At 48.8% G+C, this 24941-nt stretch overlaps 2 protein-coding genes across 3 annotated transcripts; both read right to left on the bottom strand.

Annotated features, from left to right (window-relative positions):
• Positions 1-1762: 1762 nt before the first annotated feature.
• LOC143825961 (neuronal pentraxin-2-like) lies at positions 1763-14468 on the bottom strand. Its single transcript, XM_077314414.1, has 5 exons — positions 12190-14468; positions 6144-6324; positions 4636-4883; positions 4292-4471; positions 1763-3844 (listed from the first exon to the last, which is right to left on the bottom strand). Exons 1-5 carry the CDS (start codon positions 13075-13077, stop codon positions 3635-3637), a joined length of 1707 nt encoding a protein of 568 aa, XP_077170529.1. The 5' UTR covers positions 13078-14468; the 3' UTR covers positions 1763-3634.
• Positions 14469-14556: 88 nt separating this feature from the next.
• Positions 14557-24868, bottom strand: LOC143825960 (uncharacterized). Of its 2 annotated transcripts, none has more exons than XM_077314413.1 (3): positions 24659-24868; positions 16318-19125; positions 14557-15783 (listed from the first exon to the last, which is right to left on the bottom strand). In XM_077314413.1, exons 2-3 carry the CDS (start codon positions 19014-19016, stop codon positions 15612-15614), a joined length of 2871 nt encoding a protein of 956 aa, XP_077170528.1. In that variant the 5' UTR covers positions 19017-19125; positions 24659-24868; the 3' UTR covers positions 14557-15611. The 2 variants fall into 2 exon arrangements, with proteins under 2 accessions (XP_077170528.1, XP_077170527.1); XM_077314412.1 differs by lacking the exon at positions 24659-24868 and adding an exon at positions 21819-22364.
• Between the last annotated feature and the right edge of the window lie 73 nt (positions 24869-24941).

The raw sequence follows: 24941 nt of genomic DNA, 5'->3' as shown, positions 1-24941 counted from the left end.
CATTTCCTGCACGTGCTCAGAATCCCAGAAGGCCCATTTCCGCCGACCCAGCTCCTCTGGAAGCCGCGGGATTAGATAGATCAGTTTAAATCCCGAGGGCTTTGTTCCTGGGGGTTATTAAGAGTGGAAACCGAATTCATCTTCTCAGTGGTGGAACAGAACCCAAAGCCCTTTATTCTTTCCCTAATAATCGCTGGTGTCTCTACAGCACTTTCTAGAGAGGTCAAGGCACCTCGTATGTTAACATTCGCAATCTTTGCAATTCATCTGCCGGGCTTCCAAGGAGGGTTAGCCTAGAAGAGTCTCAAAGCAGCTGAGGAATTCTCTCTGTGATCTTGGGTGGCCCAACAGGGCAAGCCCAGGACAGTAATCGGCATTTACTTCGCATTCGTCTGCAGCTCTTCGAAACGGCCTCTTCCCTATTGGTCCGGAAGCCCTATTTGGGAGAAGGTAAATTTTTGAAAGAACCACAGGTATCCCCTATCGTAGGCTGTCCCATAACATAGACTATCCCCTAACGTTGGCTGCCCCCTAACGTAGGCTATCTGGGGTGTTACGTGGTGCCTTGATGAACATGCGCTATAGAAACAAGGCATCCATGACCCGCAGAAAAGCTCTAATTTCTGGAGTGTCCCCAGGTGAACTCTGGGAGCTTGCACAAGCAAGACTTTTAACGTCATGCCCCTCCCAATGGAAGCACTAGGAACATACTGGCAGAGAGGAAGCAAGAGACATTCCCATCTCCCGCTGCACGTGCTGGGCTGGATCTGCCCATTGGCCCCGGGGTCACTAATGCATCCTTCTTGGAGCTATTAATACCTCGCTGCTCCGGAGACCTTGCATATCCCTCCCATTGTGCCGGGGCCAGATCTGGCTTAAGGCCTTGCTAATGAGGCCAAGAGTAACCTGCCTGGGCTTGTGCCAGGGAAGAGCCGGGAACCGATTTGCACCGAAAGGAAACGGCAATTTGGTCTCAGGTGGCCTGTGGATCTTGATTAATTGTCGACAACTAAGGGGGCGTCCTTCCTCCAAGCTCAGAGCAGCATTCACGGGGTTTGAAACTTCCAAGGGCACATCTATCTACGCTTGACCACTACTAGAACGATATCCCGTCGCCAAAAGGTCATAGAGCTCGTCATGGTTGCATTCAGTGCTTTATGGTAAGTCAAGAACAGAGATTGATGGTTGATGCAAAGTGATCATAGAACCATAGAATCATAGAGTTGGAAGGGGCCATACAGGCCATCTAGTCCAACCCCCTGCTCAACAGGGGGTTGGACTTTGACAGTGGGAATGCAGTTGTGGTTGGCCGTGCTGGAGGTGACTGGTCGGTTTGGTGCCTCCAAAACAAAGACTGCAGAATTCCATTTTCAAGGGGGTCCCTCCCCACCCACCTCCCACCGTCCCGTAAAATTGCATGTTTAGAATCAGGGGTGCACGTGGACAGTGTTGGTCTTCCCCATGAAGTCATTCTGGGTGTTCACGAACTTCACATACACACAAACAGCTTAAGCGCTAGAACTTAAGTGATAGTCAGCATCTAACAGTCCTGGAAGGGCTGAGTTGGTTGATTTATATATATATAAATGGCCAACAGTGGAAATGGAGGGGTGGGACGGGTAGGTACATACCCAGCTATGCTTTTCAATTACGCCATTTCTGAGGTTTCTCAAAGCCTTGAGAACGTTTCAGGGGGTCTTCAATGGTCAAAAGGTTGAGAAAGGCTGCCTTAAAATCATGCCCAAACCACACCGGAAGTAGCTGCAGTTTCTTTGGCAGATTTATTGCATCCAACTTGGAGTATGAAAATTCAAAATAATAACATCACATCCCACCCATTTCCCCTTTCACAAATAAAACACTATCAAAGAAAGATCCCGTATTTACAAAGACAGAGATAGAAAAGCCTATCCTATGTTGATATATATATAAATATGTATGTATATATGCACAAGAGAAGACATTTGGTGCTCTTTCGAACCAACATTTCCAGGCATTGTTCTAGCTTCATGCTCCCTTCCACAGAACCCAGAAGTTCTGAATGTATGAGACATGTATCCTGCCTGAATGGACTCAAGACACACTTCCGGCCCAGTTCCTTGGCTCCTCAAAGCATGAAAAATATTTAAGGAGCTCCTCCACAGTCAAAAAGGTTGGGAAAGGCTGATCTAGCACGTCACCCTAAAAGAGTCTGAGAACCAATTATTGGCACGGTAAAATGTTTGCACACACTGAACAACCAGGTCTTTGTTGTCAGTAATCGTGCAGCTTTACTGTGCCCACGGACTTTGATCCTGCGCCATCAATCCGTACTTCAGCACATGGCTCAAGTTTCTTGAATTGCTCTGGGTTCAGAGCAAGATCTATGCAGACCTTGTCCGGATGATTCAACCCCTATTTGGAAGCGATGCACAACTACAGATAGACTAAATTAGCGATACCTGACCCCTGTAAACGTAAGGACTAGGGCATACAAATTCGACCGAGCAAGCTGAAATTAGTGGGGTTGAATGAAACACCAGAAAAAGTGGCCATGGGAATCTACCAAGCAAGATGCATTGATGTAGAGGCACACGATATATGTGTATATGTGTGTGTGTGTATATATATATGCATTGTGTGTCTGTGGGTATTATACAATGAAGAAAGTAAAAGACTCCTATAGATCCCTCCTCTAATCCCCTATTAGAATTGGCTTCTGATCAGGGAGAAATTAAAACCAACAGATGTCCCTTCCACTAATTTCGAGGACAAGTGTTCAAAGGGCTGGGATTGTACACCCAATTGTAATTCATCCATTGTGATGTAGAAGATAGATGGGACTGAACTTGGGATGCAAGAGGGCAGGAAGGAAGGGGATATAAGGTATGAGTTCACCAATGACTCTACGACCTCATGGAAAACTGAAAAGCTCGTCAACTGAGGAGGGGGTAACCCAATCGTTCAAAGTCATTGAGAAGCATTGGTCAGAAGAAGAAAGAGTCAAAAAGACATGCCCAGCTCTCCTTCCACTTCCTGCCCAGCATATTCCACAAAGGCAACGTAAAGGAGGCTACGAGCCAAATTTTGGGGTCAACTCCTTCCTAAATGGACAATGGTTGTGCAACTCAGTTTGCCAAAGGTTGGCTGATCCTATCCGCTCCCCAATGAAACAATTCCCACAAGTTGGGGCCTAAACAGTCCCACCTGGTGTATGTATACTTCCCCCACTGGGAGGAACCTAATTTCCAATGACCACTTCTATTAAAAGAAAGATTCCTAATTCCAAAATGCGGCAGCCCTAAATAACGTCTGAGCATCTTCCCTGTTGAAGGAATCTCTCAGCTCCGCAAAAGAACTCTGTAGAACTAACACCGATGCGCCAAAGGTTTCCTTTAAGCTTTAAGAAAATGCATCTTTTCAGCAGGCTCCCTCGTGAATTCCTTCCTACATGCTAAAACTTTGTTTCAAGACATAATTGGCTCTATCTCATGCCCCATGACACCCGGGAATTTCTGTTCTCAGCTTTTTTGCTTTTTCAAACCATCAGATGACTTCCCACTCACCCCCAAAAATCCTGAGGTTCTCATTCCTACCCTTAGCCGTAAGCCCCTAAATTTCTCTTGACTTCCAAAACAGTCTCTCTCCTGTTCTATCAATGGCAGGCATTGAAAGGTAACTTGATGACTCCCCCGTGAAGCTCCACAGATGCTTCGCTCCAACTGATGAGATCGCCACCCATGTCGCTGGTGCACGTCGCCATCTTGTAAACCTCGCCTGGCGTCAAGATGTGGCCCCACATGTTGAAATCTGAGATTTCCCCAATAAAAGCTTGAGTGGCATCGAAACGGCCCCCAAGAGTGTCCTGGGGAAGAAGAAAAGGGAAAGAGGGTAAACTTGGAAAAGACGTTCATGGTGGAGTCATCAACTTAGGGCTGGAAAATTGCTGGAGATTTAGAGGTGGAGAAATGTAGGGCTGGGAGGGAGCACAGCAGGGATGCAATGTCACTCTAGGACTTCAGTTTCTTATAGACTGTGGTATACCACAGAGTCCACCATCCTAAGTGGCCATTTCCTCCAGGGGAACTTGCAGCTCACAGATTAGTCCTAATTCCAGGATATCTCTAGGCCCTACATCAGGGGTGGCCAAATTGTGCCTCTCCAGATGTCCATGGACTGCTCATGGAAATTGTAGTCCATGGATATGTGAAGAACCACAGTTTGGCCTCTCCTGCCCTATGTGGAGGTTGACAGCCCTCCTTCATGGCCTTCTGCAGGTGGAGAGAAAACACAGAAGGGGAGGGGTATCTACCTGCTCTTGGCCGAGTACGAAAACACCTCCAGGTTTCACAGGATGCCACGGAGCCAGATTTTCTCCGCTCCCTCTCCGGACCCCATCTTGGTATGTTTCCCAAATGCCATCTCGGGTTGACCAGGTCACACAGATGTGGTGCCACTTGGCATCGTTAATGGACAGTGGCAACGTGGCAGCCTGTAAAACACGCAACAAGAATTAGAACACCGAATCTGAAGGATAGTCCCACAGGGAAGTAGTACAAGCCCAAGGTGAACACAGAGGTCATTCCTTATGGGTGTCTCCCCATCAGACATTTCTGGATGGTCTAGAACCGTACCCCCAGTGCCAGCCTCAAGCACCTTGTCATTGATGAGCAGTTCCATGGGATTATTGCCCCACTCGATGAGCACCACTTCGTTGGCCTGGCCCGGCACGGAGTATGAGAATGGGGTGCCCATCCCCGGTGCTGAGCTGGATTTGAGCCAGAGACAGATGGAGAAGGCAAAGATCTCATGACGGAGGGTGCGCTTCACCTTGGCATACATGTAACTGGTGCGAAGAGGAAAACCCACGCGGAAGTCTTCGGAGCGTTTCTCCACTTTGTGTCCTGTGGGATGGAAGGGATCAGAGATGCGGTCCTCAATGGCCAACAGAAAGTCATGGGGTGGAAGGAGATTGGCTCAGCCATTTGCTGGTAGATGCCTCTTCAAGCAACCATACCTGGATCTTCTACTCTACAGATCCCCAATTTATCCATCCAGTGCCTTTGATTCCTCTGTCCACTTCCACAGAATGGGCCACCCTACTGCCGCTCTCCATTCATCTGCCTTCACATTACCATGGAGGGGTTCAACCCATCCTCCATCTAGTCCTCTCCTGCTGTCTACCTAATCGGCTCAGCTTCAGCTATCCATCCCGGTGTTTCTCATTTCTCCACATTGACCTAGCTCTCCAGTAATCCACTGACCTAGCATTCTTTCCCTCCGTGCTTCTGTCCATCTCTCCTAATAATTCAGATTACTTAAGTGCTCACCGATGCTGTTGCCTTTTCTCCAACGATCTCATGAAGTGATCTCCCTAATCTCTCCACCTACCTCTGCCCACCTCAGGCTCCACCCCCCCCCCAAAAAAAAATCTCCAGCTATTTTCCAACCCTGAGCTGACAACCCAACCAAGTGTAGAAGGGAGCATTACCAAATGCTAAACTCCCCATGACATAAAAATGCCATTAAACCTCATGGTTTCATAGCTCTTCCTTCACCCAAATAAAACTCCTTTGCTCCAAGGGTTACCAGCCTCCTAGAATTACCACTGATCTTTAGGAAGGAAATGTTAGAGATTATAGAAATATATCTATGTACCCACCCATCTACTCATTTGTTTTAATGATATTAAAAGTACATTCTTCCCTTTTCCCTATCAGGGTATACCAGACCCAGTCCTCAGCTTCAGTATAGCTCCTGGCCCACACACCTTCTAACCACACCTCAGGACTACCTGCTCATAATTGAAATCCTTCTGTTGACATCTCCCCCCCCCAAAGCAAAAGAAGACGAAGGAGAAGAAGAAGAGTTGTTTTTTTTAACCCGACTTTTCACTACCAGGAGGAGTCTCAAAGCGGCTTACGATCACCGTCCCTTCCTCTACCACAACAGACACCCTGTATGGCAAGTGAGGCTGAGAGAGCTCTAAGAGAACTTGGACTGGCCCAAGGTCACCGAGCTGGCTGCCGGGATTAGAAGCTGCCATTCTTCTCCGACACCAAATTGGCTCTCCAATAGACATTCATGGGGAGTCTGTCTCCATGCCACGACCCTAGTATTCCTCTAGCCATGACAACCTTGTCCCCCTCGGATCTGGCACTCACCTTTCTCAGCACCCCTCCCATGGGAGACGGGGGTGTGCCTCGGTCCTGCCACCATTGACGCACCATGTTCACGGTGATCAGAAGAGTTCGATTTTGCATGGATCTGATGTTCCAATATGCTTATTTTTTTCTGGAGAGCATCACGCAGGGATGTGGAGAAAAGAGAACTGTTCCGATTGTGCTGTGGAGGGCAGGATGAATGCTTCTGTTAGGTGAGATTCAAAGGCCTCCATCCTTTCCCTCTTGTTGAACCTCAAGTTGCGAACTCTCTCCTTCCAAGCCCTCCTCTCAGAGATGATTTTAGTAATTCTGGAGGCCTGGGCTAAAAATCCCAGGACAGGGCTCAAAAATCACTGCTTATTCTGCTAGGCCCAGGTGTGGTTTAAGGATTCATGAGATCCCTAGCACATCAGAGTCAGTTTAAGGATTTGCGGGACCATAGAAGAGAACCATTGTGATGGGAACAGCTGGAGTGTGGGGGCGGAGAGGCCCCCCCGCCATGGAAAGGAGTGTTACTCTTAAGTGTCCTTAAAAAGAAAAAGGAGGAGGAGTGAGGCTATGGCCCTGATCCATGGGGGAGGCACCACATGGGCACCCGGAGGTGCAGAGCCTGTAGCACATGTAGCATGTTCTACGTGAATAAACCGGCTTTGATTAGGACCCCTGTTGTGCCTGCCCCTTGGCCAACACAGTCCAAGCAAGAGGTAACCAAGCAAGAGGTAACCACATATGAGGCTGCTGCAAAAAAACCCTACAGCTTGAGTGTCAGATAGGACGGGCATGATGAGCTGTTGGGAATACCACAGGGTCATGGGCAGCCACATCTCTCCCAGCATGGGGCTACAACAGCTGCCCTTGTTGCCCTTTGGTGAAGTACACTTCACTCTGGACACTTCTGTTTTGCCAGTTTTCACCCCGTTCTTCCTTCCCCATATTTCCCCACCATGCCCCATATTTTATTCCTGCACTGTGCTGTACTGACCACTCACCTCCAGTTTGCTGTTAGCCTGGAGGTATAATTCTTAAGGAGGGTGGAAGCCAGGCGAAAGGACACACCACGTATTTTTAGCCACCTCACCTAAGGTAACGCCTCAGGTGCTCTTGTAATCTCCACTCCCACCCACACTGATGATGTCTATCCCACCTCTGGCCCTGTTAGAAAACCGAGCACACAGAGAAAACTGAAGAGCTCCACTCTTTGGGGGAATGACAGAATCCAAACAGCGTCAGGCTATCTGAATATCTGGGCCCTCCGTCTTTATTCTTGTAGTAACTCCACAGCACCCAGTACCCCAAACCAATCAAACTTTTATTGGAACGAAAGTAGGGGTTGGGATGGTCCCTGCTAGGCCATAACAAGCCACAGCCAACAGGAACACACACAAAGAAGAAGAAGAGCTTGGGGAGAGGGGTTGTACCCTGCTTCTTACTACCCAAGGGGACTTACAGTTGTGTTTATGACCTAGAGTTCGCAGTCTTACACATTCCCTACTCGGTGCTGCCACCACTCTTGCTCCCTCCTCTCTCAACCTGCTTCCCCAATCTGACTCAACAACACATTATTTTTAGGGGTACCATGAATGCCACAGGGAATCCAAGAGAATCACCCCGGGACACCTTGAAATGTTACCAAGCATTCTGGGACACACCTGTCAGAAAGCTTGGTGCAGACATATAGGTAGAGTTGCCAGTCTCCAGGTGAAGCCTGGATATTTCACAGAATGACAACTGATCTCCTGACGATAGCATGCTGGCAGGGGCTTGTGGGAATTGTAGTCCATGGACCATTGGAGAGCCACAGTTTGGCCACCCCTACTCTGGAAAAAATGACCACTTTGAGAGATGGACTCTATGGCATTGTACCCCATTGTAATCAATCCCCGAACTCCACCCTCCTCAGTCTCATTCCCAAAATCTCCAGATATTTCCCAACCCGGAATTGGCAACCCAGGAACCTTGGTTCATTGCCTCAGTTTCTCCAAGACTGATTGGCCAGCATCCTATATTGAGCTGCAGCCAGTTTATGTAGTACCTATATCTACAGGAACTTAAATGGACTCCGGGGACAGGAAGGCCTGGAGAATCATTGTCCATGGGGTCACGATGGGTCGGACATGACTTCGCACCTAACAGCAGCAACATTTACAGGCCATTCCTTGGTGGTCTCCCATCCAAATCCTAACCAGGGTCAACCCTGCTTAACTTCCAATATTTTACAGGATTAGGCCAGCCTGGACCATCCAGGCTGAAGTCTATGAGTCTTCTCAGAATCTTAAGTGGTCTCCGACAGAGAAATAGGAGGAGGTGTATATGGGACACAGGGTGCAAACATGACAGAAGGGGAGGGTCTGAAAATGGGGGGAGGGTGTCCTAAGGGGAACTGACAGAAGAATGGGGGATGGCTACAAAGGTGACAGAGAAGGGATAGAAGAGAGAGGGGCAGACCATGGCAGGCAGGATAGTTTGTGCAGGATCATGACAGAAACAATGCCAATGTAAGTCCACTTCCTGGTTTTATTATCAGGGCCTGCAATGCTTTGCCACCTTAAGTGGCTTCAGGTCATCACAAGAAGGCTGTACTGAGCGATGCCAATTTCCAGCTGGGGCCTGGAATTCTCCCCAAAGAACAACTCCCCAAAGAACAACTTTGTTCCTCAAAGAACAAAGAACAATATAGATAAGTTCCTTTGAAGGAGATGGAAGCTTTGGGGGACAGAATCTATGGTATCACACCTAGGGATGCTAGTTTCCAGGTGGGACCTGGGATTATAGTTCTTCTCCAAGTGACAGAGATCAGTTTCCCTGGAGAAATGGCTGCTTTGGAGGGGGGACTCCATAACATTATACTCCACTGCCCTCCCTGCCCCGAATTCTGACCACTCCCATGTCCACGCCCAAAGTCTCCAGGTATTTCCTAAGCTAGAGATGGCATCCCTAGTATCTCTTGGAATGCTGGAGATAGGTACTTGGATGGAGAGATGGATTTGCAAGTCAGTTTATTTCTTTTTACAAGCTCATCCCTCCATTCTCTTCCTCACAAAGACAGAGATGGTAAAATTGGAAGCTGGATACTTAAGATCCATAAGTAAAGCTTGAGATCAATGAAAGCTTTTCTACACAGACAATACTAGAGTTGCACTGTGCCAGATGTTACCCAAAATTACGTAGATAATTAGGAGCTGTTGTCTATCCTGCTGTGTTCAGCTTGTATCATTTAGCATCCCGTGCTGAGACTCCTGCTTGGTTTCACATCTGTTTTTGGATAACTGATTCTACAAAACTAATCCCGAGCCTTGAATTTCCCATCCTGTCCAATGTATTATAGGTGGACTATAAATTATCTAAATAAAATAAATAGCATAACAGTAACTCTTGGCCTTTTGTTTATTAAATCCATTAGTGACCAGAACAGTACTGGATCAGCACACTTCTATTGCTACTCACACACAGCCAGGTCCTCAGGAGAATTTTTGGACCTAGGGGGAAACGGTCCTCATGAAACCCTTATTCCCGTATTCCTCCCATGCCTGAGGTAACATCATAGAATCATAGAATCATAGAATCATAGAGTTGGAAGGGGCCATACAGGCCATCTAGTCCAACCCCCTGCTCAACGCAGGATTAGCCCTAAGCATCCTAAAGCATCCAAGAATAGTGTGTATCCAACCTTTGCTTGAAGAAACAAAGCCACAGAATGGCCTCCATCTTGAGGGCCACAGTTCCGTTGAAGACAGAGGAGCATGAAGAAAACCTTCCTTCTCTCCTCCTCGGGATCTCAAGGTGAGAAAAGAAGGTTTACTTTTAATCCCAGGGAGAAATCTAGTGAAATATTTGGTCAGAATTCTCTAATACTTTGCTAGCACCTGCCCCATTTTCTTTCTGAGTTGCTCAAAGATGCCTTCTCTCACTCTCTTTCCGTTTCTCCTTTGGTGTGTCAACATATGGTTTTTAAGGGGGTGGGTAGGGTTGCGAGGTCTCCCCTGGACATTGGTGGGGGTGGGGTATAAGATTGTCATCTCCAGATTGGAAAACTCCTGGAGATTTAGGGTTGGAGCCCGGGGAGAACAGAGACCTCAGTGGGATACAATGCCATAAAATCCACCTTTCATCTACTTCCTCCAGGGGAACTGATCTCTGTTGTCTGGCGATGAGGGGATCCCCAGGTCCAACCTAGAGGTTGAGAAACTGACTGGCTACAAAGAAGTATGAAGAAAAAACGCCTTTAATCCAGGCCAAAACGTGGACCATTTAACAAACATGAGTTCACTGCTTTCACTGGCTACGAAAAAGTGTGAAGAGGAAACGCCTTTCATTCAGGTTAATACGTGGTGCCAAAACGTGGACCGGTTAAAAAAAACACGTTCTCACCCATTTCCTCAGTGGCTAAACTACAATACAAAACAGCCAACAGGAAAGCAGCGAAAATGTGTTTTCTATCCAGTCAAAGTTTTGACATTGTGTATTAACCTGAATGAAAGCTGTTTCGTCTTCCGATTTTTTTGTAGCTGGTCCGTCAGTTTCTCTGTTTATCTACTTATCACAACCATCCAGGTTGCTTTCTCTGTATTCCCACCTAGAGGACAGAATCCCTGGACTCTGGAAGAGTCTGAGAGAGGACATACCTGCCCACGATGTCCACACTCATTCCTCCGGGCCAGTTTTGCCTCACCTTAAACAGACAGTTTAGGTTTTGAAACACTTTTCATAAAATTCAAAACTTGTTTATGAGAGATGACGGCGGAACGACTGCTTCACCTATGAGCAGCCAGAACTGTGCCATATCCCCTGCCTCAACTTTGAATTCTTGTCCAATAATATTAAGCTTGGAAGAAAGAAATACGGGGCGAATGAGTCTCTGGCCAGGGAAAAAGAAAGGATCTGGAGGTTTAGAAAGTGTGTCACATGAGGAAAGGTTAAGGAAGCTGTGTATGTTGAGCCCGGAGGAAAGAAGATTAAAAATGAGATCTGTTGCAAATGCTGCGTATTTAAAATACAAAGAAGGCAGCAGACGGTTTAGTCCCCAGAGCCTCCAACACTGGAACATGGAGCAAAGGAATTGCACAATGCCAGGAATTTCTTGATGGCCCTGGAAGGGTTTCCCAAATGGGTGGGAATTAATTAATTTTTTAAAAATTGTTAAACATTTACTAGGTGATATGACCACATATGGCCATGTCAACCCACCCAGCCACCCCTTCCCAAAACAGCCAATGATGGGCCTGGAGAAGGTGGGAAGGGGAGGGGCCCTTTGTGAGCATGTCCACAGCTCTGCTTCCCAACCATATTCTGCATGATCGTGCCACTTCTGGGGTTTCTCCAAGCCTGAAAGATGTTCCAGAGGGTTCCCAATGGTTAGAAGGCTGAGAAAGGCTGCAGTACAAGGTTTAGGACAGAAATGTACAGAAGTCTTCCTAAATGCCCTGCTCTGCATAACAACTGTGGTCTTATTTGGTGATCTCCATTCTAAGTAGGCCAAACCTACTCAGCTGTTGAGACCTGATAAAATGGAGCTAGCCTGGGCCTGGTTAGAAGCAACATTAGGAAAACAAGAGTTTATAAGGGCATGATGGATAAGATTACAGGATATGCTGTTCCCGGACAGTAGCTGGTATAGAATCATAGAGTTGGAAGGGGCCATACAGGCCATCCAGTCCAACCCCCTGCTCAACGCAGGATCAGCCCAAAGCATCCTAAAGCAGGATGCAAAACATCAACTGGGAAGGTTTGTGGTGTTCAGTTGACAAGGAGTGTTGGGGAAGGATGAGAGGTTATATCAAGAGTAATGTCTGAAATGGGATACATATAAGGAAATGCAAGAATGATACAGATGGCCTACAGTAAACTGTATAGGTAAATTGATGGAGAAGGGATGGTAAAGGAGGAAGAGGGGATGGGAGGTAGCGATGGGGAACCATGTAAGGCTGGACAGAGGGTACATCACTGAAGAAGCAATAGACAGGTGGATAAAAGTATAATGGATAAATGCAGCGGGAACTATATGAGATATTTCTTCAAGCGGAGGCAACTGGTGCACAAGGCTTCCTACCTGCAGATGCTCCAGCCGCTCCTTGAGGGATTCCAGCATCCTCTCCATCTGGTGTACCCCAGTAGTTGTCTCCTTGGGCGGATCCTCCATGGTGTTGGCAGCTGCAGCCTCCTTACGGAAGGCGTCGTGGGTATTGTGCCCTAACTGGTGTTCGTGGTGTTCTCGTTGTCCATAATGGTGATACTCGTTCTCCCGGCCATGGATGCCTTTGTGGAGATCTCGGTGGACATCTTCATGGTGTAGCCTGTGGGCATCCTCATGGTGCCTCTGATGTCCATCCTCGTGGTGGCCCTGATGGGCATTCCCATGATGCCCCTGGTGCCCGTCCTCGTGATGTCCCCTGTGACCATGGGGGTGAACACCTTCATGGTGACCAGGATGTCCACCTTCATGGTGGCCAGAATGCCCGCCCTCATGGTGGCCAGAATGCCCGCCCTCATGGTGACCAGGATGCCCACCCTCATGGTGGGTCCGATGCCCACCCTCATGGTGGATCCGGTGCCCGCCCTCATGATGGCCGTGGCTGTGGTTCTCTTCGTGGTGGATGCCGTGGTGTTCTCCAATGTGCCTCCGTGAATGGGTTTCGCAGCGGCTGAGTTTGGCCGTCAACTCTCGCACCATCTCCCTTTGGTCTAGGATCATCTCCTTTTGATGTACCACCGTCTCCCGTAGGTGCAAGATGGTTTCCTTGGCTTCCTCCAAGGTCCCCACCCAGTGCCCGTTTGCCCCATTGTTAGCCCCTGGCCCATGCCGCTGCTGACTGGCCGACTGGCAACCGTGCTCCATGTCCAGTGGCATCGGGCTGCAGATAAATTTCGGCAAACCATAGTCCGACGCCGACACCAGTGAGGAACAGACGAAGCAGAGAAATACCCATTTCAAGACCATTTCCACAGCTGACTCTGGTGGTTAGGAGAACAGGAGATGTAAAGAATGGCCTTGAGGAACAGGGGCAATTCCACTTGGACTCCACCAGTCTAGAGATTAAGGCTCTTCTTGCAGAGCAGAAGAAGAAGAAGGAAGAAGGAAGAAAGAAGAAAGAAGAAAGAAGAAAGAAGAAAGAAGAAAGAAGAAAGAAGAAAGAAGAAAGAAGAAAGAAGAAAGAAGAAAGAAGAAAGAAGAAAGAAGAAAGAAGAAAGAAGAAAGAAGAAAGAAGAAGAAGAGTTGGTTCTTATATGCCGCTTTTCTCTACCTGAGTCTCAAAACGGCTTACAGTCGCCTTCCCTTTCTTCTCCCCACATCAATTGCAAAGAGCCATTCCCAGGTGTCAGGAAAAATCCAAGCACCTCTTCTGTGCCACCAAAATCCACTTCAGAGACTATATTAGAGAGGAGATCCTTAACAGGGGAGTAGAAGATATTCCAGTTGAGAGCTTGTGCTGGGCAGCCTCCTGAAGTCACGTTGAGTCAGCAGAGCCAGAAAGCACGTCTGGTCTTTTTTCCCAAGAGCCTGTCGTGCCACCTCAGCAAATGGGGTTTTCCTTTCTCTCTGCTTTCTGCACCTGAGTGCCAGCAGAGCCCAGCGGCCCGCAGGTGCTCCGACATAGCCAGCGCATGGGATTTGCGCTTTTCCTGCCTCTCCTTCCTCTCCAATTTGCCAAATCCGCTGGAGATGCAGAGAGGAGCATCCGTCACCCCTGGCAACCAGGAGACTAAGGAGCTTAAGGTGTCAGGGCCAAGCTTCTTCCTTCATCCCGGCCCATCCTCCCACTCTGTAGCTGGTCTACCCACAAACCCTCTTCCTGCAGCTGCCCCCCAGCAGATGAGAGTCTAGAAAAGCTTAAAACTCCAACTCAGGGGAATTACGCTACCAGCCAGAGACAGAGGAGCTAAGTATGGGCTTTGAACTAATTCATGAGTTTCTCCCCTGGTGAGAATTATGTGGGTTGGACACAGAGTTTGAATCTCTACCCCTGCGGGGGCCTACGGTGGATAACATCTTTGCTCCACTTTCTCAACGCCTTTGCTTTTAGGGATGGGAGGGGGCTGTTGTCCGCCATGTTATGAGTTGTAGAGTCTTTTATTTGGGAGTTTTTAATGGGCTTTTAGACTACCGTGATTTTAGACTACCACGAGCCTGCTGGGAAGTGGCGGGATATAAATCAAAACGATGGATGGATGGATGGATGGATGGATGGATGGATGGATGGATGGATGGATGGATGGATGAATCTGTGGTGCTGGATGATGGGGGGAAATGCCAGTTGAGCTTCCTTCTTGACCTGCGCCTCCGTTGAAAGGGAGGTGTCAAAGATCACACCCAAATTTCTAGTGGATTGTGCAACCATCAGTTGCACACTCTCTGGGCAGGGCAGCTGCACTTTGTGTCCTCCCCACAAACACAAACTTTAGTTGTCTCTTTTCTAAACTGGAAAGTCCCCGATCCTTCAACCTTTCTTCACAAGGGAGTTGCTCCAACCCCCAAATCATCTTGGTTACCCTCCTATGCAGTCGGCATTGGCCTTTTTGACCAGAACTGGACATGGTCTTCCAAATGAGGCCACACCATACAGGGGCATTACAATACCAGCTATTTATTATCCATCCTTTTTCCTAATAACACCTTACATAGAGTTTACCTCTTTGACGGCTGCAGCACCTGGGTTGCTGTTTTCATTGAGCTCCCCACCAAGATCTCAAGATCTTTTTCCCATCTCAGCCTCAACAAGCTCAGACTCCCATTAGCCTATCCATAAAGTTGATCTGTCATCATATCCATACAAGAAGAATGATTTGTAGTGTTATTTGTCCTTTTGAAAATGGGTGTCTGAGTAAAACAAGGGGAATAAATTTTTTTTGCACTACTTTGATCAAATTTCGGAATCTTACCATTAGCATTTCAAACCCTTCCCCCCCCAAAAAAATCTTCTCTGGATTTATTTAAAACATAACATTTTAGTTCTTGCTGGTGAATTCTGCGGTCATAGTATTAAGGAGCAGCTCACTAGAGTCAAAGTTTTCACACCTTGGTTATTCACTTTTAGGTGTTTTGCCATTGTAGAAAATGAATGTGTCCATTAGTCACAAATGCCCGAACACAAAACACCATTCGAATAAGAATCCAGCATCTGGTATTGGAAAGCCAGTGGTGGCTGAACGTAACCGTATTTTAGAATTTATACTCCACTTTTCCTCATCCTAAGGAGTCTCAAAGCATCTTACAATCACCTTCCCATCCTCTCCCCACAACAGGAACCTTGTGAGGTAGGTGGGGCTGAGAGAGTTCTGAGAGAACTGGGACTAGACCAATGTCACCCAGCAGGATTCATGTGGACGAGTGGGGAATCCAACTCGTTTCTCCAGATTAGAGTCCACACTCGTGGACTATACCAAGCTGGCTCTCGTCACATCTACATGGTATGTCCTTCTTGCCACACCACCTATGGTCAACAAACATCAGCAGAGCTTCTTTCTTGCCATGCACTACCCAATCATTTTGAACTGAATGAGATCTCCTTCTTCTTCTCCTTTTCTGGGATTCTCCAGGGCCTCTCGGAGTCTGGCCCAGAACAGGTTCTCGGCCTCTGGATTTTCAGGCCAGCTGATGTAGCTCTTTTGCTTGATTAGTTTCCTCAGGCGATGATACGGAGATAGCCTAAATGGGAAGGCAAACCAGACTGAGATTTTCTACTCTCTGGAGTACTTACTCTTCCTCTCACTACACACCACACACACATACAAACACACAACACTGTGCAGAGCTTGTTCCAACAAGATCTCTCCCCCCCCCCACACACACACACACATACCAGCATTCCTACTGAAGGAGCCATTACCTGATACTTTGTTAGATATTTAGATATTTCTATAAAGAATACTTTTGTACTTTCTTAATTTTTGTAAACTTTTAGCCATACTCTTTTTATGAAACACCAGTTATGATATATTTAATAAGCATATGAGAACCATTTACGGAAAGAGCTATATTTTCATTCTTTGTCCTCAGTAGATGTTAAAAATACCACTCACTATTCATTTACCATATCAGTGTTTTCTACTACTGCACTACTACATCCTCTACTGCGTCGACCTCCCTCTTCCCATGCAAGGGAGTAAACGAAGATGGAAATCCCATACCACCATCCTGCATTCCAGTCACACCTCCCCCACATCCGAAATCCCCACTTACCTGTAGTTTGGAATGTCCTCAAGAAAGACCACAACCAGTGGATCCTGCCCATGGTAGTAGATCTTAGAACAAGCGAGTTGGATTTCCAATGAGCACCATTCGTTTTCCAGGTAACTTTTGCTCACCAGGCACAAAGTTTTGCGGCTCTGGCTGACTCCGTTCTGAACGTTGTTCATGAAATAGTCCCCTGGAGCAAAATCTCTCGGCCCAAAACACAGCCGGAAGCTAGGCTCCCCCTCCTCTTCCAGCTTGACAAGAAGCTTCTTCACCACCCATTCGTAGTCCTGACCGCAGCAGGAAATGTAGGCGTCATACTGGTAGTCTTGCCCCTTCTGGTACAACTGCCCGTGTCCCCAGCCCTTCAGCAAATAGTAACCGTGCCTGAGTGTCCAACCAAACTTAGCGTTTACCAAAGCACTAAGCAGAAGTGAGAGAATGAATGTTGTGGTCACAGCAAAGAAATACATTTCCCAAGTCTCAAAGCAGAAGGAGAAGTCTTGCTGGACAAAGAGATGGTTGCTCAACCCAGTGCTGAAGCAATGATAGGAGCCCAGTAAGGCCACCTGAATATTAGGTTCCGATATAGACCAGTTATGAAGCCACATGTTCTCACAGGAGCAAGTTAGGGGGTTTCCAGAGGCATCCAGATACTTCAGCGAGGTGAGTCCACCCAGCAGCTTTTTACTCATGTTCCTCATGTCGTTTTTGTCCAGGGAGAGCTGCTCCAGGGATTCCAGATCCGAAAAGATTTGTTCAGGCAGGTCCTTGATGGAGCTGTCTTCTATCTGGAGTTGATGTAGATTCCTCAGACCTTGAAAGAGGTTGGGACGAGGTCTCCAGAAGCCCTCCCGACCAGGATAGATGGCAGAGAGATCCAGGGATTCTAGGCCTGTCAGGTTGGTGAAGGAGAGATTAAGGAACAAGGCACTGGGATTGTCCCTCAAGGACAGGTGCTGGAGGTTTTGAAGACCTTGGAAGAGTTTGTCCGGAGGACAGATGGGCAGTCTAGGCATCTGAGAACTGAGGTCCAGGGTGTGGAGGGCTTGAAGACCCAGAAAAGGGTTAAGAGAATCATACTTGTTGTAAGTGAAGAGGTAGTTGTAACTAAGGTCCAACGTTTCTAGCTTCTTAAGCTGGCCAAAGGTTGTATTAGGCAGCTTGTAAAGGTAGTTATGATCCAGAGAGAGAATCCTGAGAGAGTTGAGTCCCTTAAAGGCATTTTTTTGGATAGAGAAGATCCGGTTTCCCGAAAGCAGGAGTGTCTGCAAATGATTGAGGTGCACAAAGCTGTTTAATTTGAGCCGTTTAATGCTGTTGTCTCTTAAGTCCAAGAACTCCATTTTGCGAGCATACATAAACGTGTCAAGGGTCACCGACGTGATCTGGCAGCCCTGAAGGATCAGCTCCCGCAACGTATTCATACCCAAAAAATAGGTCTTCTGAAGATTGGTCAAGTGGTTCTTGGACAGGTCCAAGTAGCTCAAACGCCTCAATGGCCTGAAGACAGCGTTTTCCAGCTGGCTGATAGAATTTCTTCTCAGGATCAGAGTACGTAGCCGACTCTGCTTCCCCCAGGAACTAGAGTAGACGGACTGCAGTTTGCACTTGTCCAAGGAGAGGAACACCAGGTTTGGAAAGGAGTCAAAGGCCCTTCGTTGTAAGTGCTTGAAGTTTGTGGTAGACAAATCTAGCCATGTGAGGTTAGTACAGTTGCCCAGCTGGCTCAAATGAGAAGCCGCAATCTTGGAATGCTTGATGTCCAAAGAGGTCAAAGACGGGAGGCCCCGGAAGACACTGCAAGCTGCGGCCAGCGTGCGGTTTAGCGACTGGTTCATACTGGACAAGTGCAGGAAGGTCAGATTAGGAAGAGTCAGATTGACAAGATGGGAGATGGGAAAGGGGTTCATGTCCAAGGACAACTCCAGCAACGCCGGGGTGGCCCGGAAGGATCCCGACTCCACCTCCAGCATGTCGTTGTGGGTCAGGTTCAGTTGCTGCAAGCCAGGCAGGGAGCAATTTGACAGGTCCAGCTTTGAAATGCTGTTGCTGTTTAAGCTGAGATTCCTCAGGAAAGGTAGAGCAATCCAGCTGGGACCCATGCAGGGGGCGGAGATCTGATTGGAATCTAGATTCAGGAAGGTAAGGTTCGCCAGGCCTTTCACGGCCGTCGCCACCTCGTGGAAAACCGAAAAATTATTGCTGGAAAGGTGAAGTCCTTGGAGAGCCATCAGGGACACAAAGGCCCCGGGATGTAAAGAGGCTATTTTGTTGTGATCCAAGCAAAGCTGGCGGAGATTCCTCAGACTAGCCAACATGGAAGGCCCAACGTAAGCCAAGAGGTTCCAGCTCAAATCAAGCAACTCCAGGTCCTCTGGACCTTGAAAGGCATTGGGCTGAATGCTTGAGATGCGGTTGTTGTCCAGAAGAAGTTCCAACAAGTGAGGAAGATGGGAAAAGGCCTTCGAGGTCACATCTTTTACATTGTTGTGGGACGCAGTGAGCCACCGAGTGGAGTTTGGCAGATGGGCTATGGCAGAACTCAGGTTGAAAATAGCCTGGGAAGTACAGATCGCGAGGCCCGGTTTGTTCGGGGAAAGGATACATTGGCTGAGCCCAAAAGAATCAGCTTCCCAGCGGGGCCACAAAAAGAGGGTCAGCAGGACATGAAGTGTCGAGCAGACAGGCTTGTAACGTGACATGACGAGCCCCAAGCTCTGTGTGTGTGACTCTCCGTGTGATCCCGGCCTCTATTTTACACGCTGTGGGTTCTTTTCTGTAAGAATCTGTCGCTTCCTCTTCCTGGAACTCCTAAAACAAGATTGCAAAATGCATGAAATGAGTCCATTTGGGGATGACGGATAGAGCTGTTTGTCTGCATTCACAGCGGCCCAACAGAACCAATATGGCAACTAAGGGCTACAGGAGTCGGTGTTCTACATTGGGACTGTTCATATTCCCTTATAATCTATAGGAATATGCTCAAATTCAGGAAATGAAGAGTCATCAGAAGAGTTTCAGCAATGCTGGGAATGTCTACTAAAGCAGGGGTAGTCAACCTGTGGTCCTCCAGATGTCCATGGACTGCAATTCCCATGAGCCCCTGCCAGCATTTGCTGGCAGGGGGTCATGGGAATTGTAGTCCATGGACATCTGGAGGACCACAGGTTGACTACCCCTGTGCTAAAGTGCTAAGATTCATAAAGAACAATGTGTTGTAAGTTAAGGACGAGACTGTAAAGGGAAAACAAATCATAAACCTTTCCCCTTCCATACCATTATTTTAAAAAATCAGGAAATCAAAGGGGAGTCCTGAAAAAAGTATATTTTTACCCCTAACTCCTGGCCTGAGGGATCATGCTTCAGCTTTGCAGTGGAAGAAACCACCACAGGATGAGAAACAGGAGCTGGAAATAATTCCCCCCCAATTATTTAACTTGCCTTGGCCAACCAGATACATGCACTTGAATGGAAATGGTGTATTTGGGAGAGTCATATTAATAGTACCTCCCAAACACAGAGAGAGACACACACACACAGGGATACATCGGTCTGCGCCAAAGTTGCACTGTTTGCAAACAAAAGGGTCTTGCGGAGGTACCCAGTGCTGAGCTGAGCCATGGGATCCACACACGTGAACATTAAAAAATATGTGCATGAGAGACCAATTCCATCAGTAGCCCAACAGCAGATTCAGCTTTGCATCTGAGCACGGGGACAAGTCCCGTGGAGTCATAGCACTAGCAATTCATCCCCCAAAAAACAAAAAATAGGGACAGTGATTTAAGAGGGACAGCTGCCAGGAAATGAGGAATGAGCCACAGTCCTGGTCAGTAGGGACCGTCAGAGCACCAGCTGCTGTTTGATCAAACTCACTCCAGATAGGACAGCCTGTTCAAAAGCCGGTCCCCCTAAAGAAAATGGCAGCAGTTGTGTCAACAAGCTCCGTGGTTCGGTTTGAACACCCCCGCCGTGTAAATGTCAGGGTCTACCCAACGGTTCCAGCATTTCTCACACCGCTGTGTGGGTTTGAGATGAGTAAGAGCATCGCGAAGGCTCAGCCTCCGGGAAATGTGAGGTAATTTTGGCCTCCACATCCGGCAAAGTGGGCTTTCTAGCCCCGCAGTCTTTCCCCTCAGTGCTTCTGTGAGCAGAGAATATGCCCCAATACTCTTTTTTTTTTGGGGGGGGGGTCTTGTTTAAGTAGACTAACATGGCTGCCCTCCCTAGCGTCCTATCATGTGGAGAATACCGTTCTTTGAGGCAAAGCCCCACTGCCCATTAAGTGGGGCAGGGCTCAGACAGAGGGAAGACCCCCCCCTCTCTTCGAAATTAACCATTTGTAAATGCCAAGCTCCAAAAGCAACTGCTGATCAGGAAACGTAGAAGAAAAAGGGGTGTTTTTCAAACCCCACTTTTCACTACCCCAACGAGCTGCAAAGTGCCTTACAAATCACCCCCTCCTTCCTCACCCTGTGAGGTAGGTGAGGCCGAGGGAGCTCGGAGAGAACTGCAAGAGCAGCTCTACCAGAACTGGGACTAGCCCCAGTTCACTCCGCTGGCTGCATGTGGGGGAGGAGAAGTGGGGATTCAAGCCCGGCTCTCTAGATTAGAGGCTGTCGGTCTAAACTCCCACACAGGCTCTCCAGCTTGCTGTAACAGTGTGCAGCCATTTATTTTATTTATATTTGGATTTATATGACCATCCCTCCTGGGAAGGCAGCTCAGAATGGTTTATAACAATATATAGTACATATAAAACCTTAAAACAAGCAGGGGCTCGACTCTATATCACACTGTCTGTTTTCTCCCACCCAGCTAACAATGGCTGCTATCCTGGCTCTTCGCCTTCATCCCACCGTGGAAATCAGGATAAACAGCCAGCTGACCCTGTCTTGGCCCTCTTGGAGATTTCTGCCTATCACCCAGCTAGGGACGCCAGCCTCCAGGTGGGGCCTGGGGATCTCCTGGAATTACAGCTCATCTCCAGGTGACAGAGATCAGTTCCCCTGGAGGAAAGGGCTGCTTTGGAGGGAGGGCGTCATACCATTGGACGCTACGGTGGTCCCTCCAAGTCTCAAATCCCGCCCACTCCTGGCTCCACCCCCAAAGTCTCCAGGTATTTCCCCAACCCAGAGCTGGCAACCCTAGATGCCATCCTCCAGGCATGCCCTGGAACTAGAGCTCATCTCCAGACTTAAGAGATCAGTTCCCCTGGAGAAAAGGGCCGCTTCGGAGGGAGGATTCTCTAGCATTAGACTCCACTGAGATCTCTCCCTGTCCCAAATCCCGCCCACTCCCGCGTCCACCCCCAAAGTCTCCAGGTATTCCTCAAAGCAGAACTGGCAGCTCTACTGCCGGTATTACAACAAAAGCATCAGCCCTGCCATGTGTTGCTGTTTTGACGCACAGGACACAAGGCGGAGATGGGGAAACCCCTTCCAGACCTGATGCACAGTTCCCTTTTTGCTCGTACCGAGTCCACAGTAAGGTGCATGGCTTACCTTCGCTTCCTGCTGTCGCCTATTTCCCCCAGCCCTTCTCTCGTCGCCTAAACTCAGGACAAGTAACAGCCGTAGCACCAAGCGTTTTCTCCTTCCCATGCGAAGTGACGTGAGTTCCTTCCTCAAAACGAGGGGGGGGGGGTTATGCCTGTGAGCCTCGTGCATAAAAAGTGAAACTGCTAATGCTTTTATGGCCAAGGAGGAAGTATCAGGGCAGGATTTTATCAGTGTCAGGAATGCCCTGATTTGCACTTGACTTTCAAGTTAACCACTGGAGGGCAAAATACACATTGCCTCAGAGCATGCTATAGACTTGTGGTCTCCCGGCTGGAGAATAGGCAGAGCTTGTGCCAAATAGCAGCCGTTTTACGAAATGCTTCTAGGCTTTGTGAATCTGAAAGAGTGGCTTTTTGTTCAGAGCAGGGCAGCCTGGGATAAGATTGTTCTTTAGAAGAAGAAGAGTTGGTTCTTCTACGCCGCTTTTCTCTCCCTGAAGTAATCTCAAAGCGGTTTCCCTTTCCTCTCCCCACAACAGACACCCTGTGAGGGAGGTGGGGCTGAGAGAGCCCTGATATTACTGAAGAAGAAGAGTTGGTTCTTATATGCCTCTTTTCTCTACCTGAAGGAGTCTCAAAGCGGCTTACATTCACCTTCCCTTTCCTCTCCACACAACAGACACCCTGTGAGGGAGGTGGGGCTGAGAGAGCCCTGATATTACTGAAGAAGAAGAGTTGGTTCTTATATGCCTCTTTTCTCTACCTGAAGGAGTCTCAAAGCGGCTTACATTCACCTTCCCTTTCCTCTCCACACAACAGACACCCTGTGAGGGAGGTGGGGCTGAGAGAGCCCTGATATTACTGAAGAAGAAGAAGAGTTGGTTCTTATATGCCTCTTTTCTCTACCTGAAGGAGTCTCAAAGCGGCTTACATTCACCTTCCCTTTCCTCTCCACACAACAGACACCCTGTGAGGTGGGTGAGGCTGAAAGAGCCCTGATATCACTGCTCCGTCAGTTTTATCAGTGCCATGGCGAGCCCAAGGTCACCCAGCTGGCTGCATGTGGGGGAGTGCAGAATCGAACCCGGCATGCCAGATTAGAAGTCCGCACTCCTAACCACTGCACCAAACTGGCCTTGCTGTTCTCTATGTTCCACCTGGAGAGTGAAAATCCTTCCACCAAGGAAGATGCTTCAGAGCAAGGCAGTGGCTAAGCTCCTCTGCTTCTCACTTGCCTTGTAAGACCCTGGCTGGGGTCCCTATAAGCCGGCCGTGGGTTGATGACATTTTACACACATGCAAGCTTCTATTGAAGGGGCAAGGCAGGATTTCATCCACCCACTTGCCAGGGACCCTGTTGTGGGACCAGAGATGGACCAGCCCGCCTGGTGCTTGCTCTGCTGTTCCCTGCTCTTGCAAGTGCTAGAAACCGCCAGCAGAGGACAGTCCATAACCAGCATCCCCCCCCCCCCCCAATCGTATCCACTACAGGTTGGCAGGGGGAAAGTGTCCGACTCTGGACTTTCGCTACAGGAGGGCTGGACGGAGTCCCATGGGAAAAATGAGTCTCCCAGAGTTGGCACTGCACCGCTGGGACTCCTGCCAGCCCCGGAGAGCAACAATAGCAGATTTAGCCCAACTGCCAGGGTTGTTTGTGCCCAGCCACCAGGCCCACGGCCGTTGCCAGCAACACCACAGCTCCCTCTGTTTATTATTCCGATTAAATCGTCCAGCCAAAACTGGTCAATGGTGTCCCACTGCAGCTAGGAAGACCCGGCTCCCAGCCCTGGCATTGCCGCACGGAGCCCGAAAGCCGATCCACGTTGCACGGTGGCCGAGTCATGTACCGAGCATGGAGGCAAGATGCTCAGCTCTTGACGTGTCATATTTATCTTGCTGGTCTCCAACATCCCAAGCACTGCCCCTGCGTTCTATTGAGAGTTCTTTCTGCCGTTGTGGTTTAACTCCGTGTTGCAAACGGTGCCGGGGGGAGCGACTGAACGATCGGGGAGACGCCGTAAAGGCCTCCTGATAAGCCCACGGCCGGGCTTCCCGGTTGGCAGCCCTTTTCCCGTCTTCATTAGAGCGCCGCTCGATTAAAGCCGTCTTAAAATGGCACACGGGCCTCCGCAGAGGAGGGGATGGCAGTTCTGTGTTTAATGGCCTGTGCATGTGCCCATGTAACTAATGATTAATAAAACGAAATCAGAGTCCAGGGGCACCTTTAAGACCAACAAAGTTTAATAAGTGAGATTTCGGAGGGGAGGGGGAGAATGTCTTTGTGACAGGGGGAGAAAGTGCCTTCCAGCTGACTTATGGCAACCCATAGGGCAGATGTCCATGGACTACAATTCCCATGAGCCCCTGCCAGCTGGCAGGGGCTCATGGGAATTGTAGTCCACGGACATCTGGAAGAGCCACAGTTTGGCCACCCCTGACATAGAGATTTCAACGCAAGAGAGGAACAGAGCTGGGTTGCCACGGCCTGCTTCTGCATAGTGACCCTGCACAGCCACCTGGTGTGGTGGTTAGAGTGGCAAACTCTAATCTGGAGAACCGAGGCTGATTCCCTGCCCCTCCACATGCAGCCGGCTGAGCGACCTTGGGCTAGTCAGATTTCTCACTAGGGGACCTCCCCCCCCCACACAAATCTAGACAGTTGTTGTTATATAAAACTTATAGCTTTTTTTTGTTGTTGCCGCCACCGACAGCATCGGAGTTTTATGCTGTTTTTATATTTTTGATATATTTTATGTAAACCGCCACGAGCCGGGTGGGCCGAGAGCAGCGGTCTATAAATTCAATTATAAAATAAATAAATAAGCCGCTGCTCCCAGCACTTACGTTTACGCGAAAAGCCTTCTTAAAGGAGTTAGCAACAAGCGATGTGGGGTGGGGGGGGAGTTCCTGCGGTGTCCCATTTGTCCCCCAGCCAAGCTATGCCTAGGGCGCCTCCGACCGAGAGCCGGACGCCTTTTCCCGCATCCCACTACGGCGAGGAAGCGCGCTGTGTGGTCCGCCCGAGGCTCCAGCGGGTGCTTGGCTCCGCAGCGCCCTTTCGCCGCCTCCTGCCTCCCCGGCGGATCTGACTCCCCCCCCCCCCCCATTAAGACCCTCCCCCTCCGAC

This window comes from Paroedura picta, chromosome 16, assembly GCF_049243985.1.
Source record: "Paroedura picta isolate Pp20150507F chromosome 16, Ppicta_v3.0, whole genome shotgun sequence".
Classification (NCBI taxonomy): Eukaryota; Metazoa; Chordata; class Lepidosauria; order Squamata; family Gekkonidae; genus Paroedura; species Paroedura picta.
The sequence above is the reverse complement of the archived record's forward strand: the minus strand, read 5'-3'. Positions and strand labels throughout refer to the sequence as shown.